This window comes from Abramis brama, assembly GCF_963993115.1.
Source record: "Abramis brama genome assembly, chromosome: 2".
NCBI lineage: Eukaryota > Metazoa > Chordata > Actinopteri > Cypriniformes > Leuciscidae > Abramis > Abramis brama.
This window is the reverse complement of record NC_139964.1, coordinates 4,914,201-4,926,220: the sequence shown is the minus strand read 5'-3', so window position 1 is coordinate 4,926,220 and position 12,020 is coordinate 4,914,201. Positions and strand designations below refer to the sequence as shown.

Sequence of the window (12,020 nt, the reverse complement as noted above, 5' to 3'; positions counted from 1 at the left end):
AAAGTTCCCTCACAGAAGTTTTTCTCTAAGACAGAATTACCCAAAATGTATAACAGTCTAAAAGAGGATGTTGGCAAGAGTATAGCCCAGGGAAAATGGTATGCAGCAACTACTGACCTATGGACCAGCAGTGGAGGAAGTGGTCATCCATACATCAGCTTCACCATCCACTACCTCACAGATTGGAAACTTCAATCAAACTGCCTGGAAACACAGTTTTTTCCAGAAGACCACACTGCTGACAATATCAGTGAATTTTTTGATAACATGTTGCAGGAGTGGGGCATCAACAAAGAGTTTTTTGTCAGTATTACAACTGATAATGCTACAAACATGAAAAAGGCATTCGAGACGAGTGACACCACCACCTTTCCCGGCCAGTGGTTTGGGTGTTTTGGCCACAACTTGAATCTGGCCATTTCTAAAGCTCTGAAAATCCAGAGGGTGGACACAGCTATCTGAAGCTGTCGACATTTGGTGCAGGGATTTTCAAGAAGCTGGAAGAGAAGAAGAGAGCTCAGAAATAAACAAGAGGCCTTAAATGTCCCTCAGAGGTCACTCATCCATGACGTAGTCACTAGATGGGGATCGACACAGAAAATGCTGCAGAGGTTTATTGAACAACAGCAGGCAGTCTGTGCTGTACTGGCAACGGAGAGAGGCGCATGGCATTTGATGCCAAAGGATGCAGATATTGCAGTCATTGAAAAAGTCTTGCAAATCCTTCAACCACTCAGTGCTTTTACTGATGCTTTGGCTTCAGAGAGCAGAGTAAGTCTGTCAGCCCTGAGGCCGGTGCTAAGTCACATCATCTCAGACATTCTTGAGGTAAAAAATGAAGACAGTGCCCTCACCATAGACCTGAAGAGGGTAATGAAGTCAGATCTTGAATCCAGGTACAGTGTTGATGCAAAGAAGGTGATGGACTTGTCAAGCTTCGTTGATCCCCGGTTTAAAGGAAGCTTTTCTGATGACCTTGATGCCACGGTCAACTGCTGTATTGAGGAAGCCTCAAAACTGGCAGAGATGACAACACTGAGTGAGGGAGCTGCCCAGACAGAGCAAAGCAGCACAACCCCCCCACCCCCCACACCCACCTCTGAAAAACAGCAGCAAAGCTTGGCCACCCTGCTCAACAAAATCACCTCCACAAGGCAGCAGAGAGCAGAGGAGCAGGAGGGTGAAGGCAGCATGAAGTCAAAGACTGAAGCTGAGATCAAACTGTATCTTTCTCTGCCACTAATAAAATCAGAGGCAGATCCATTGCAGTGGTGGAGTTTGCATGCTGAAGAACTTCCTCATCTTGCTACCTTGGCTGAGAAGTTTCTCTGCATTCCTGCAACAAGTGTTCCTTCAGAGAGGGTATTTAGTGCCAGTGGACATATCCTCTCACCTCAGCGTTCAAAGCTCAAACCAGAAAAAGTGAACATGCTCACATTTTTGCACTTTAATCTCGAGGACTAAAATATGCCAGGCAGCCCAGAAGAGATACCAGGAATTGGTTGAAAATGTTTATTGTTGATTCTTTAAAAATTGTTTTTTGCTCTTAAATCTATTTAAAAACATATAACAAATGTTGTTCTTTTGCAGTTTGCACATTCACTTTGATATAATTGCTCAAGTTTACTTTTATATTGTGTATTGTTTTATTTATATTTATTTGTATTTAAATGTTTGAAGTACTTTTAGTTAATTAAAAAGTTATTAAAGTTACTAAGTTGACGAAACTGAAGTTTTTTGGGTTTTTTTACCTGTTTCTCTTGTAAAATTACAATATCGTGATAATACCGTATACCGTGATAAAAGCTCAATCAATTAATCGCAGCATGAAAATGTGATACCGGCACATGCCTACTTCAGTGTAAACGCCAACTGCTGTGATTGGCTGCTGTGAGACTTCAGTGTAAACGCCCACTGCTGTGATTGGCTGCTGTGAGACTTCAGTGTAAACGCCCACTGCTGTGATTGGCTGCTGTGAGACTTCAGTGTAAACGCCCACTGCTGTGATTGGCTGCTGTGAGACTTCAGTGTAAATGCCCACTGCTGTGATTGGCTGACATGCTTGCATATGAAATAGCTAGCATTACATGTGGAACTCTCTCAAATACTTTTACTATTACAGCTTTTATACGTTTTTACTATTACAGCTGTCGGGATTAACAAATCGTGAGAAGTTTTTAAGTATTTAGATCTATTCCATCACATAAAAGGTTGCAGTGATGAGCATTGAGCAGATGACGGCCTGTTGATCGCGTGAATGAAGATCTTATCATTTAAGTTTAGTTTTGGCAAGTGTCCAGATAAACTCGCGCTGTGATTGACAGCTTGGGCGATTGGAAAGGGATTGTTCTTTGATCGCTTTCTGTATATTAATCACATTTAAAAAAATTATTATTTTCATCCTACCAAGAGAAACGATGTGAAGTTGATCGTTTAGTCACTGGCTTGATTTACTGATGCATAAACAGTATTGAACGATTTTGAGAGAAAGATTATCTGTCTGAACTTGAACAATTACACATCAGAAATTCACATAACTCACTGGTTCTTCAGAGGCTCAGATGAAGGAACTAAAAAAATACTTTTGTGTTCATTTGTACATCCAAACACTGAGCAACTGCCATGCTTCGTTCGCTCGTTTGCAAGCCATGAGGTCTCTTGAGGAAAAAACAATATCGCGATCGCGCATTCATTTTCTCATGGGCAGGCCAAATTCTCTTTGCGGGCAAAGAAGAGAAAGGGGAGGTGACCTTTCCCCTTATTACGACATAAAGGGAAGATTCTATTTTCCCCCTCCTGAGCTTTCATTTTCTCAAAAATACCCAGGGCTTGGTTTACACCTAAATGTCTAGCCACTGGGGGACCATAGGCAGGCTAGAGGAACTCATATTAATGTTTAAAAAAAACTCAAAAAGTGTTTTCATGTCATGGGACCTTTAACTGCCATTACAATTAACCGCCGCACTGATTTATATTTGTATCTATTTCTTGAATAAATATTTTTTTATGAGGTTGAATGTACAGACCCTTTCCAAAAAATTACAATATCATGGAAAAGTTTATTTATTTCCATAATTCCATTCAAAATGTTAAACTTCCATAGATTATAGATTCAGGGCCCACAACTTAAACGATTTCAATTATTTAGTTGTTTATTTGTACATAATTTGGGCTTCCAGCTCATAAAACCCACGAAAACAGGATTTAAAAAAATTAGAATATTACATGAAATCACACAGTAATTACACAGTGATACCATGGTCATTGAACCAGGTTTTGGTTCTTTTGGCAGTGTGGGCAGGTGCAAATGAAGTCAGCATGTCCATAAAGCTTGTCTGCTGAACTGAAGGAAGCATGAAGTGCTCTGAAAATGTCCTGGTAGACGGCTGCGTTGAGTGGACAGCACAGTGGACCAACACCAGCCGATGACATGGCTCCCCAAACCAACACAGACTGTGGAAACTTCACACTGGACTTCAAGCATCTTGGATTGTGTGCCTCTCAATTCTTCCTCCAGACTCTGGGACCTTGGTTTCCAAATGAGATGCAACATTTGCTCTCATCAGAAAAGAGGACTTTGGTCCACTGTGCTTTATTAAATCCAGAGTCAACGCAGCCGTCTACCAGGACATTTCCAGAGCACTTCATGCTTCCTTCAGTTCAGCAGACAAGCTTTATGGAGATGCTTCCTTCATTTTCCAGCAGGATTTGCACCTGCCCACACTGCCAAAAGAACCAAAACCTGCTTCAATGACCATGGCATCACTGTGTAATTACTGTGTGATTTCATGTAATATTCTAATTTTCTGAAATCCTGTTTTCGTGGGTTTTATCAGCTGGAAGCCCAAATTATGTACAAATAAACAACTAAATACTTGAAATCGTTTAAGTTGTGGGCCCTGAATCTATATGGAAGTTTAACGTTTTGAATGGAATAAACTTTTCCATGATATTCAAATTTTTTGGAAAGGGTCTGTATATCTTAATCGATTTTGCTCAAATGAATCTAGATGCAGAGAAGCTGAAATCTAAATGGTAAGACACTGCTAATTAAAGTCGATATTTATTGCATTTTAATGTTTGTAAAATTGCAGCTTTATATCTAGGCTACATGTAGTTTAGTTTAGTTTTTTTTTTTTTTTAAATAGTGGCACTTTGACTAAACTATATTTTGTTCTCTCTTAGCTATATGTGTAGGGCAGACAAAAATAACAACAACAAAAAAGTTAATCTTTGAACCTTGCGGCTATAATTATAATTATACATTTTTGTAACTTGCTTTTTGCCTGACAACCTTTGTCGACATGTGACGATCGAGACAAAATTATTTCCTGAAATAATCGTCGACAGAGCTAATATTACCAGCTCCTTGTGAGGGACATCTTCACGCCCTGATCTAAAGATAATACCTGAACAGAACTGAAAGTGATCATAAAATTCGACATGAAGGAAAAGCTTTTAAAAACATATGGAAAATCAGGCAAAGATCCGACTAATTTGGGTGCTAGACTTCAGCGGTCGCGAACGTGCGGGATTTATGTTGGTGGTTCACTTCTTAACAATTACACGCACACTATTTCCTCATTAATCGATATTGATCGGTCTCCGGTCTCCACTCTCCACTGATTTTGGGTCGCTGTTGGTGCACAACAACTTAAGAGGCATTTTCTATGGCTCTTTGGTTTCTTTGTCTAACAACGGAAATCGTCGAGCTTAAAGAAGTATTTGTTTACTTATTTTTTATTTAATACCGTCTCTGACACGAAGCTTTAGTCTGACTACTAACTTCCTTGCGTCCCAAATGTATCCCCCCCACACACACGCGTGAAGAGTAACATTTCACTCACCCATAAGAAGTACCCATTTTAGCTCCATTTTAGGAAGCACCGTAAATAGCTGCTTTTATTTTTTTAAGGTTCGTGATATAGCTACAATTCCCAAAGAAAATCAGACTCCAGGTGACTATTACTTCACATCCTGAGACATAGTCCAACCACGAGGTGTCCCTCCTTCCCTTTATGATTCATCTTAACCTGATTTAAGACTGAGCAGTAAAATGATATCCTCATTCGTAAGTCGCTTTGGATAAAAGCGTCCGCTAAATTATTAAATGTAATGTCTGGTCCATCCAAATTGGTTGTAAATTAAATTATCATTGCAAAACATTAAACAAACAAATTTGCTCTTTAACTATAAGTCCAACCTCTATCTCTATATACACTGGAATTCCATAATTATGTTGTTAACAGATTCAGACAAACTTAATTTTGCCAATATGGTATAATACTAAATTAATGAAATACCTGGGTCCAGGTCTAGATGAAGCTCGAGTGTGCTGTAGACAAAATCATTATAATCAGAGCTGACACGTTAATGCTCATGTTTATTACATTTCCCAAATATTTCCATATTTTCCTCCTTAGGATGTCTAATACACCTGCAGAAAGCTATCCATTATCAGTCAAATTCATCTCAATTAGGGCTGGCACTAATGATTATTTTGATAATAGAGTAATCAGTTGATTATTTTGATGATTAATCAAGTAATTTTTTACAATCGATAATTTCGATTAATCTTTTTTTCTTTTTTTTTGTGGTAATAAAAATAGACCTAAGCTTATAAAATAGCTTATACATATAACACAACAATGAAACGATAAAATTTGGTTCAAATAAAGTATCAAAAGCAAGTAATCATAGAACAACACTGTTAATATAAACAATCATCTTATGTACATTATGTATTATAACAAATGTCTGCAGAAGGCCTAGTGTGATTACACTTTACAGTATATAAAAATCCTTGTTTAAATTTGTCCAAATGACATTTAATTCAAATGTTTGCTTAATTTGTTACATTTGGCCATTTCATTATGATATAAATGTACTGTAATTTCTTGAACAAGAACATGAGGACATCAAAACTGGTTTAAACTTTTATTTTGAAATTCTGATTAACAGTTTGCATATTTAGAAACATAATGACGTATTCTCCTGTGTTGGAGTAGGTTTATAAATGATTTTTTAAAATCTGATGAAATGGCGCACATTGTGTTCCCAGATAAACGTTATTTGCAATGCAAACCCACAGCATGCAGAGATGGCGTTTGAGACGCTCCACGCATGTAAATGATAACAGTTCATGAACAGTGAACGCAGCCGTTAAAAAACGGTAACACATTACAAAAAGGTTCATTAAAGTATTAACTAACATGAGCTAACAATGAGCAATACATTTGTTTTAATATTTGTTAATGTTAGTTAATAAAAATCCAGCTGTCCATCGTTCATGTTAGTTCACAGTGCATTAACTAATGTATAGTAATATAATAACGTATTAGTAAATGTTGAAATTAATATTAACTAAGCTTAATAGTTAGTTCATGTTAACTAATGAACCGTATTGTAAAGTGTTACCAAAAAAAAAAAAAACACATTTATTTTGTCAAAATATAGAGCTAGTTTTGTATAGGTTCTTCTTGCCTGCAGAATTACAGGATCTTCCAGCGTTTCTAACCGTAAATCAGATCGTCCTACTCTGTAAAACATGAGTATAATCATGGCAATCAGCGTTCAGTTCATCTCTACTCGCGCTGGACATAAAAGCTCGACGTGACTCTGCCTCCTACTGGCTCAGTGAATGTACATTTGTAGGATCAGTTGAGGGAAGACACTATGATGATTCAGGAGCAGTTTGTTCTTTAGCGTGTTTGTTCTGGTGGGTCTGGAAACCCCCTAAATAAGCGAATCTCTCGTCGCAGATGGAGCAGCGGTAAGGCTTCTCTCCCGTGTGAACTCGCTCATGGATCTTCAGGACGTCCGATCGAGCGAACGTCTTGTCACAGTGTGAGCATTTGAAGGGTCTTTCTCCCGTATGAATCCGCTGGTGCTTCAGTAAGTTGGTGTTCTGACGGAAGCTCTTCTCGCAAACGCCACAGTGATACGGCCTCTCTCCAGTGTGAACCCTCTGATGAACTCTGAAATGAGCCGGGTCGGAGAAGCTCTTCCCGCAGTGGAAGCACAGGTACGGCTTCTCTCCGGAGTGCATCCTCTCGTGCCGCTTCAGCTGAGATATCTGACGGAAGCGCTTGTCACAGTGTGAGCATCGGTGCAGTTTTTCCGAGTGTATTTTTTGGTGAGATATCAGGCAAATGGGCTGTTTGAAGGTCTTCCCGCATTCGCTGCACTGGTACGGCCTCTCGCTGGCGTGCGAACGCATGTGCGTCTTGAAGTGGGACCCGTCTCTGAACCTTTTCTCGCAGAGAGGGCACTTGTACGGCTTTTCCCCCGTGTGTATCCGCTTGTGAACAAAAAGAGATTGTTTGGTGCTGAAATACTTGTCGCACTCGCTGCAGTGGAAGGGCTTTTCGCCCGTGTGCGTCTTCATGTGGATCTTCAGATTGCCAGACGTGAAAGCAACCTTCCCGCACTGCTCGCAGCGAAACTCCTTCTTCACTCTGTGCTGTTTTGAATGACGTCTCTTCTCTTCTAAGGTGGGAAAGCTGATGTCGCATCTCTTGCAGGAGAAGCTTTTCTGTTCTGTGTGTTTTCTCTCATGTCTCGCTAAATTTCCCTGTTTTCTGAATGTTTTTCCGCAGGTGACGCAGGAGAAACTCTTGACCTTCAGCGGCTCTTTTGATGTCGAGGCCGTTTCTTCGTCAGAAGATGAACCGCCTTTCTCATCTGAAAAGAACAAAATAATATATCCATTGGCTTGCATGTCCCCAACACATATCAATTCTGAAAATATATTCATGTAATTTGGGTCAACATGTAACATAATGAACATTCAAGCCCATTCGACCTGGCCTGGTAATACCAAACTCTGCTACTTCGAGTCGCTTGTAGGCTTGGCGCGATAGTCGGTGTTACCGGTGTTACACGGTGTTCAGTCGCAACACCGGTTTCATCACTTGCCCACCGCATTTTTTTTTTAAAGCAATACACAGTATCCGTATTTTCTGTCACCAGTTGACTAGCGTTGTATGATCACGCTCAACCATTCAAGCGCGACAAAACAAGAGACCGCGCTGTAAGTCCTGCCTATTACACACACACACACACACACACACACACACACGGAAAAGACGCGCGTCAGTATCGAGTTCTCTTTTCGGCCTTTGAACAAAACATAACACACACAAATTATGCCAAAATGTCCGTTTTGTCGAGTGACCTAATGCACGATGACAAGAGCAAATGATTTAAATAATATCATAAATGAATGTAGAGATTTGTGAGAAAATGGGACGCGTGTCAGATGGAGTGTCATTAATGTTAATCAAAGAACAAAGGTAAGAGAGTAAATTACTCACTCAGACCCGGCGCCAGGAGGATTAGTAGGCTATACCGGTAGCCTAATAATCATGAATACACTCTCTTGTGTGTATGAATGAATCTTTTAACACATCTCCGGCGAACGGCTTCTTCACGCAAAAGAAAAACTCTTAATAAAGCGCAGTGAAATTCATGTGGCGTTTCCTGATTGAACGAGGTTGTTTGTTAACTTCATTTTATACGTGCAATTCACACGAGCTCTAAACGAATGTGAGACTGCTGCAAAACACTCAAATAGGGCGTTATTGTTCTCAACATAATCTCAAGCAGTGAAAAATAGAGGACACTGACAACGCGCTGAAAGACAGGACCGAGCAGGTAATATTTAATATGAAACAAAGTCTCAACTTTCAAATTTGGTCAGTCAAACAAAAATAAAATAGGCCTACCGTTTTTTGGCTCTTTAATGTGTCGTGACAGATTGCCTCAGTTAAAGCCAAGTTCAAATCCACCGAAGTTTATCAATAACTCTTCTGACTGCTTTATCGCACAAAAATGGTGGAATTTGATTGGTCAGATCACATGTCAATCAAACTCAATACGAATGATGAATTGACGCCATGTAAAAAAAAAAAAATTACATCACTCTAACACCCCCCACCCCCACGATGAAACCGGTAATACCGGTGTTGTCACAAGTCAATTAACCGGTGGGAGAATATTATCACTGTCACATCTCTAGTCGCTTGTCTGAAGTTTAAAATCATTGGTTACCCGTAAGCCAATCACATAACGTTTGGTTATGGCGTGTGTTATGCGCATGCTCAGCCGCATCTAACTTCCACTGTAAACACATGTATGATGTGAAAACAAAACCATAGAGCGAAATACCGGAGTGAACATGGCTGTGAACGACTTTTGCAGATTATGTGAAGTAAATCTACGCATCCACGGTACAATCAGCGTCTACGTCACGGCTCTCAGCCCGCCCTCTGTTCGCTGATTGGCCGGCTGTTTTGAGGCCGGAGGAAAACGTTAAGATAGGCCGCTGTCTCAGACTGAGTACAGGAGCGAACTGAAATTGAGCGGAAGTACGTAGTCAGGCTAACATACGCCCGGCATCCTAAGAAATTTTGTGATTAATTATGATGGAGCTCATCTAAAACTTAAACCCTGTAAAAACATTTATTGATAATCAAGCATAGCATCAGTTCTGGCGGGTCACGTTAGTCAAGCTCGCATCAGTGACTCTCAGCTGATCCACATCTACCTATAGGAATACAACGCCTATCACTGTATTCATATATGAGCTCCTTCAGTATTATCAGCAGCTATCGCGTTTCTCAGGAGCTCATTACCCTCCTCCCTCCCCAGCTCCTCCTCGCTCAGTCAGGATTTAGCATTCTGAGTGCCCTTGAATCAGAATAAATTATCAAATCATGTTGTACTAAAATCTTGAATTAATGATATCTACAACACATTCATGTTGGTTTTTTATTGCTGCCCATGCTAGACTTCATGGATGCGCAGGGAGTTCTCGCCCAGAACCGAACCATACCGTCAATCCAAAACTGTATGCTAGGCCTAACTGTCAATCGTATCCGACGATAGTGGTCCTGACAGAAAGGTAGTTAAAGGGATAGTTCTCCCAAAAATGAAAGATATCCCATAACTGACTCACCCTCAAGCCATCCTAGACTTTCTTCTTTCAGCCAAACACAATCGGAGTTACATTAAAAAATATCCTGGCTCTTCCAAGCTTTATAATGGGAGTGAATGGTAACTTGAATTTTTAAGTCCATAAAAGTAATACATACTGCTCCGGGGGGTTAATAAGGGCCATCTGAAGCACAGCGATGCGTTTGTGTAAGAAAAATATCCATACTTTATAAACTATAATAACAAGCTTCTGGCAGACGGCCCACTTTCGCCACAAGAGTGACACTTGACGATGTATGATGTAGATGTAGGAGTAATGCTTTGAGACTCTCGCGGTTCAAACAAACAGGGCAACAAACTCAAGCTCCTCTTCTCTTAATATCGAAATTCTCCCACATTTCTTTACGTTTCAACGTTCGTCAGTACGTCATGCGTCAGGTCAAAGGTCACTCTTTCGCCGTAAATCGATGTGTGCGGCCGTCTGTCAGAAGCTAGTTATTTTAGTTTATAAAGTTTTAAATATGGATATAATTCTAACAAAAACGCATCGCTTTGCTTCAGAAGGCCTTTATCAGCCGTGTGGATTACTTTTATGATGGATGGATGCAGATCATGGGATCATTTTCTTTTTAGGGTGAACTGTCCCTTTAAGATAAAATGTTAAAGGAAGTAACATACCCATATCTGAGGGAATAAAGTCTCCATCATCACTGTGATTATCATCATCATTATCATTGTCGTCGCCATCATCATCGTCGCTCTGTACTTTCTCTGCAGTGGTTTCTTCTCCCGTCTCCTTTGAATTTCTGCAGTCCATCAGTTTGACGGAGCACATCTTCATCGGCGTCTGCTGTTCTTCAGCGTTACAGTCGGAGGTTTGATCAGCGTTACAGTCGGAGGTTTGATCAGCGTTACAGTCAGAGGTTTGATCAGCGTTACAGTCGGAGGTTTGATCAGCGTTACAGTCAGAGGTTTGATCAGCGTTACAGTCAGAGGTTTGATCAGCGGATCCATGATCTTGAGTCTCAGTATAACAGAGTAAACTGAGGCTGAGCTCTGAGTCCTGTGTGTCTCTGGCTCTCTGATCTCTGACGCTCCAGACTGAATCCTGAGAGTGCAAAACACAAAATATATGCTGAATCTGTCATTGTGTTATTATAAATCAACTTAAAGACACATTTTCAATGGACAAACAGACAGAGATTGAAGTGAGCTATGAAAAGCAGTGTGAGCTGCTCAGACCTCTCTGTTGGGGTTGTCTCCTCTTTCTCTCAGCTTTGCCTCCAGTGACGCCACCTCTTTCTTCAGCTGACAGATTTCAGTGATGAAATCCTCAATATCCAGCATGGACAGATCAGTTCCTACTGATTTACAGCAGATCACATCCATCTGCGCCGTCATGGTCAACATCTGACGACAAACACAACATCATTACTACAAGACACATTTATAATGAACTGTCACTGATTAAACTCAAAAAGATTGAGTTTATGATTATAAACGAGAGCAGTTGATCTGTTAGTAAATGTGACTTTTCATTTCAGAGAAATAAATGCTTTGTTTTAATTTTTGAGCCAGCGTTAAGCAGGAATATTGTATTGAATTAATCAAAACATTTAGCGTTCGGCAAAAATAACGAGATTCGGCTAGAGAGAAAAAAATCTTAATTTCCGATCATCAAAACACTAAACAAAATCAACCATTCTATAAAAAGATTAATAATAAATCCCCAAAAAACGTAAATATAAATGTAGTAAAGCGTATTTAACACCCACCGGATCAGTGTTCAAACAGTAAGATCTTCTTTCTTTCGTTCGGGTTTGTTTTACTTGCGGAATGAAGAGCTTCGTGGCGCCTCCTACTGCGCTGGAGTGACAACATTCAGGTAAATACACCCTAAATGTGTTGCTAATAGTTTGAGAACGATGCCGAATGTTCCAATGAATGTAAATGCTACTTGTTTAGGGGATATTTGGCATATTGGTCTCATGTAAACACAAAATTCAGCCACAGCTTACTTTATTTTAAAACATGACAGTCCCACGATCATCAGGCCAAGAAATGACCGTTATTACCTCAGTTCA

The 12,020-nt window shown here is 40.1% G+C and overlaps 2 protein-coding genes across 2 annotated transcripts in view; both read right to left on the bottom strand.

Annotated features, from left to right (window-relative positions):
* LOC311073029 (adhesion G protein-coupled receptor E5-like) overlaps positions 1 to 5,005 on the bottom strand; it is a 32,075-nt gene extending 27,070 nt beyond the window's left edge. Inside the window, exon 1 of the mRNA XM_084098434.1 lies at positions 4,848 to 5,005. Within this exon, the coding sequence (XP_083954560.1) occupies positions 4,848 to 4,875 (28 nt within the window). The 5' untranslated portion in view covers positions 4,876 to 5,005. The remainder of the gene's footprint in view (positions 1 to 4,847) is intronic.
* A 919-nt stretch (positions 5,006 to 5,924) lies between these two features.
* Positions 5,925 to 11,768, bottom strand: LOC311072649 (uncharacterized protein). Its single transcript, XM_084097813.1, has 4 exons — positions 11,712 to 11,768; positions 11,179 to 11,346; positions 10,615 to 11,044; positions 5,925 to 7,683 (listed from the first exon to the last, which is right to left on the bottom strand). Exons 2-4 carry the CDS (start codon positions 11,344 to 11,346, stop codon positions 6,674 to 6,676), a joined length of 1,608 nt encoding a protein of 535 aa, XP_083953939.1. The 5' UTR covers positions 11,712 to 11,768; the 3' UTR covers positions 5,925 to 6,673.
* Between the last annotated feature and the right edge of the window lie 252 nt (positions 11,769 to 12,020).

Excerpts from the sequence above, each read along its gene's own strand:
- LOC311072649 (XM_084097813.1), bottom strand. The coding sequence starts at position 11,346 with ATGTTGACCATGACGGCGCAGATGGATGTGATCTGCTGTAAATCAGTA. Across the intron at positions 11,045-11,178 it reads GAGACAACCCCAACAGAGAG|GATTCAGTCTGGAGCGTCAG; the intron begins GTCTGAGCAGCT and ends TTGCACTCTCAG. Across the intron at positions 7,684-10,614 it reads CTTTATTCCCTCAGATATGG|ATGAGAAAGGCGGTTCATCT; the intron begins GTATGTTACTTC and ends TGTTCTTTTCAG.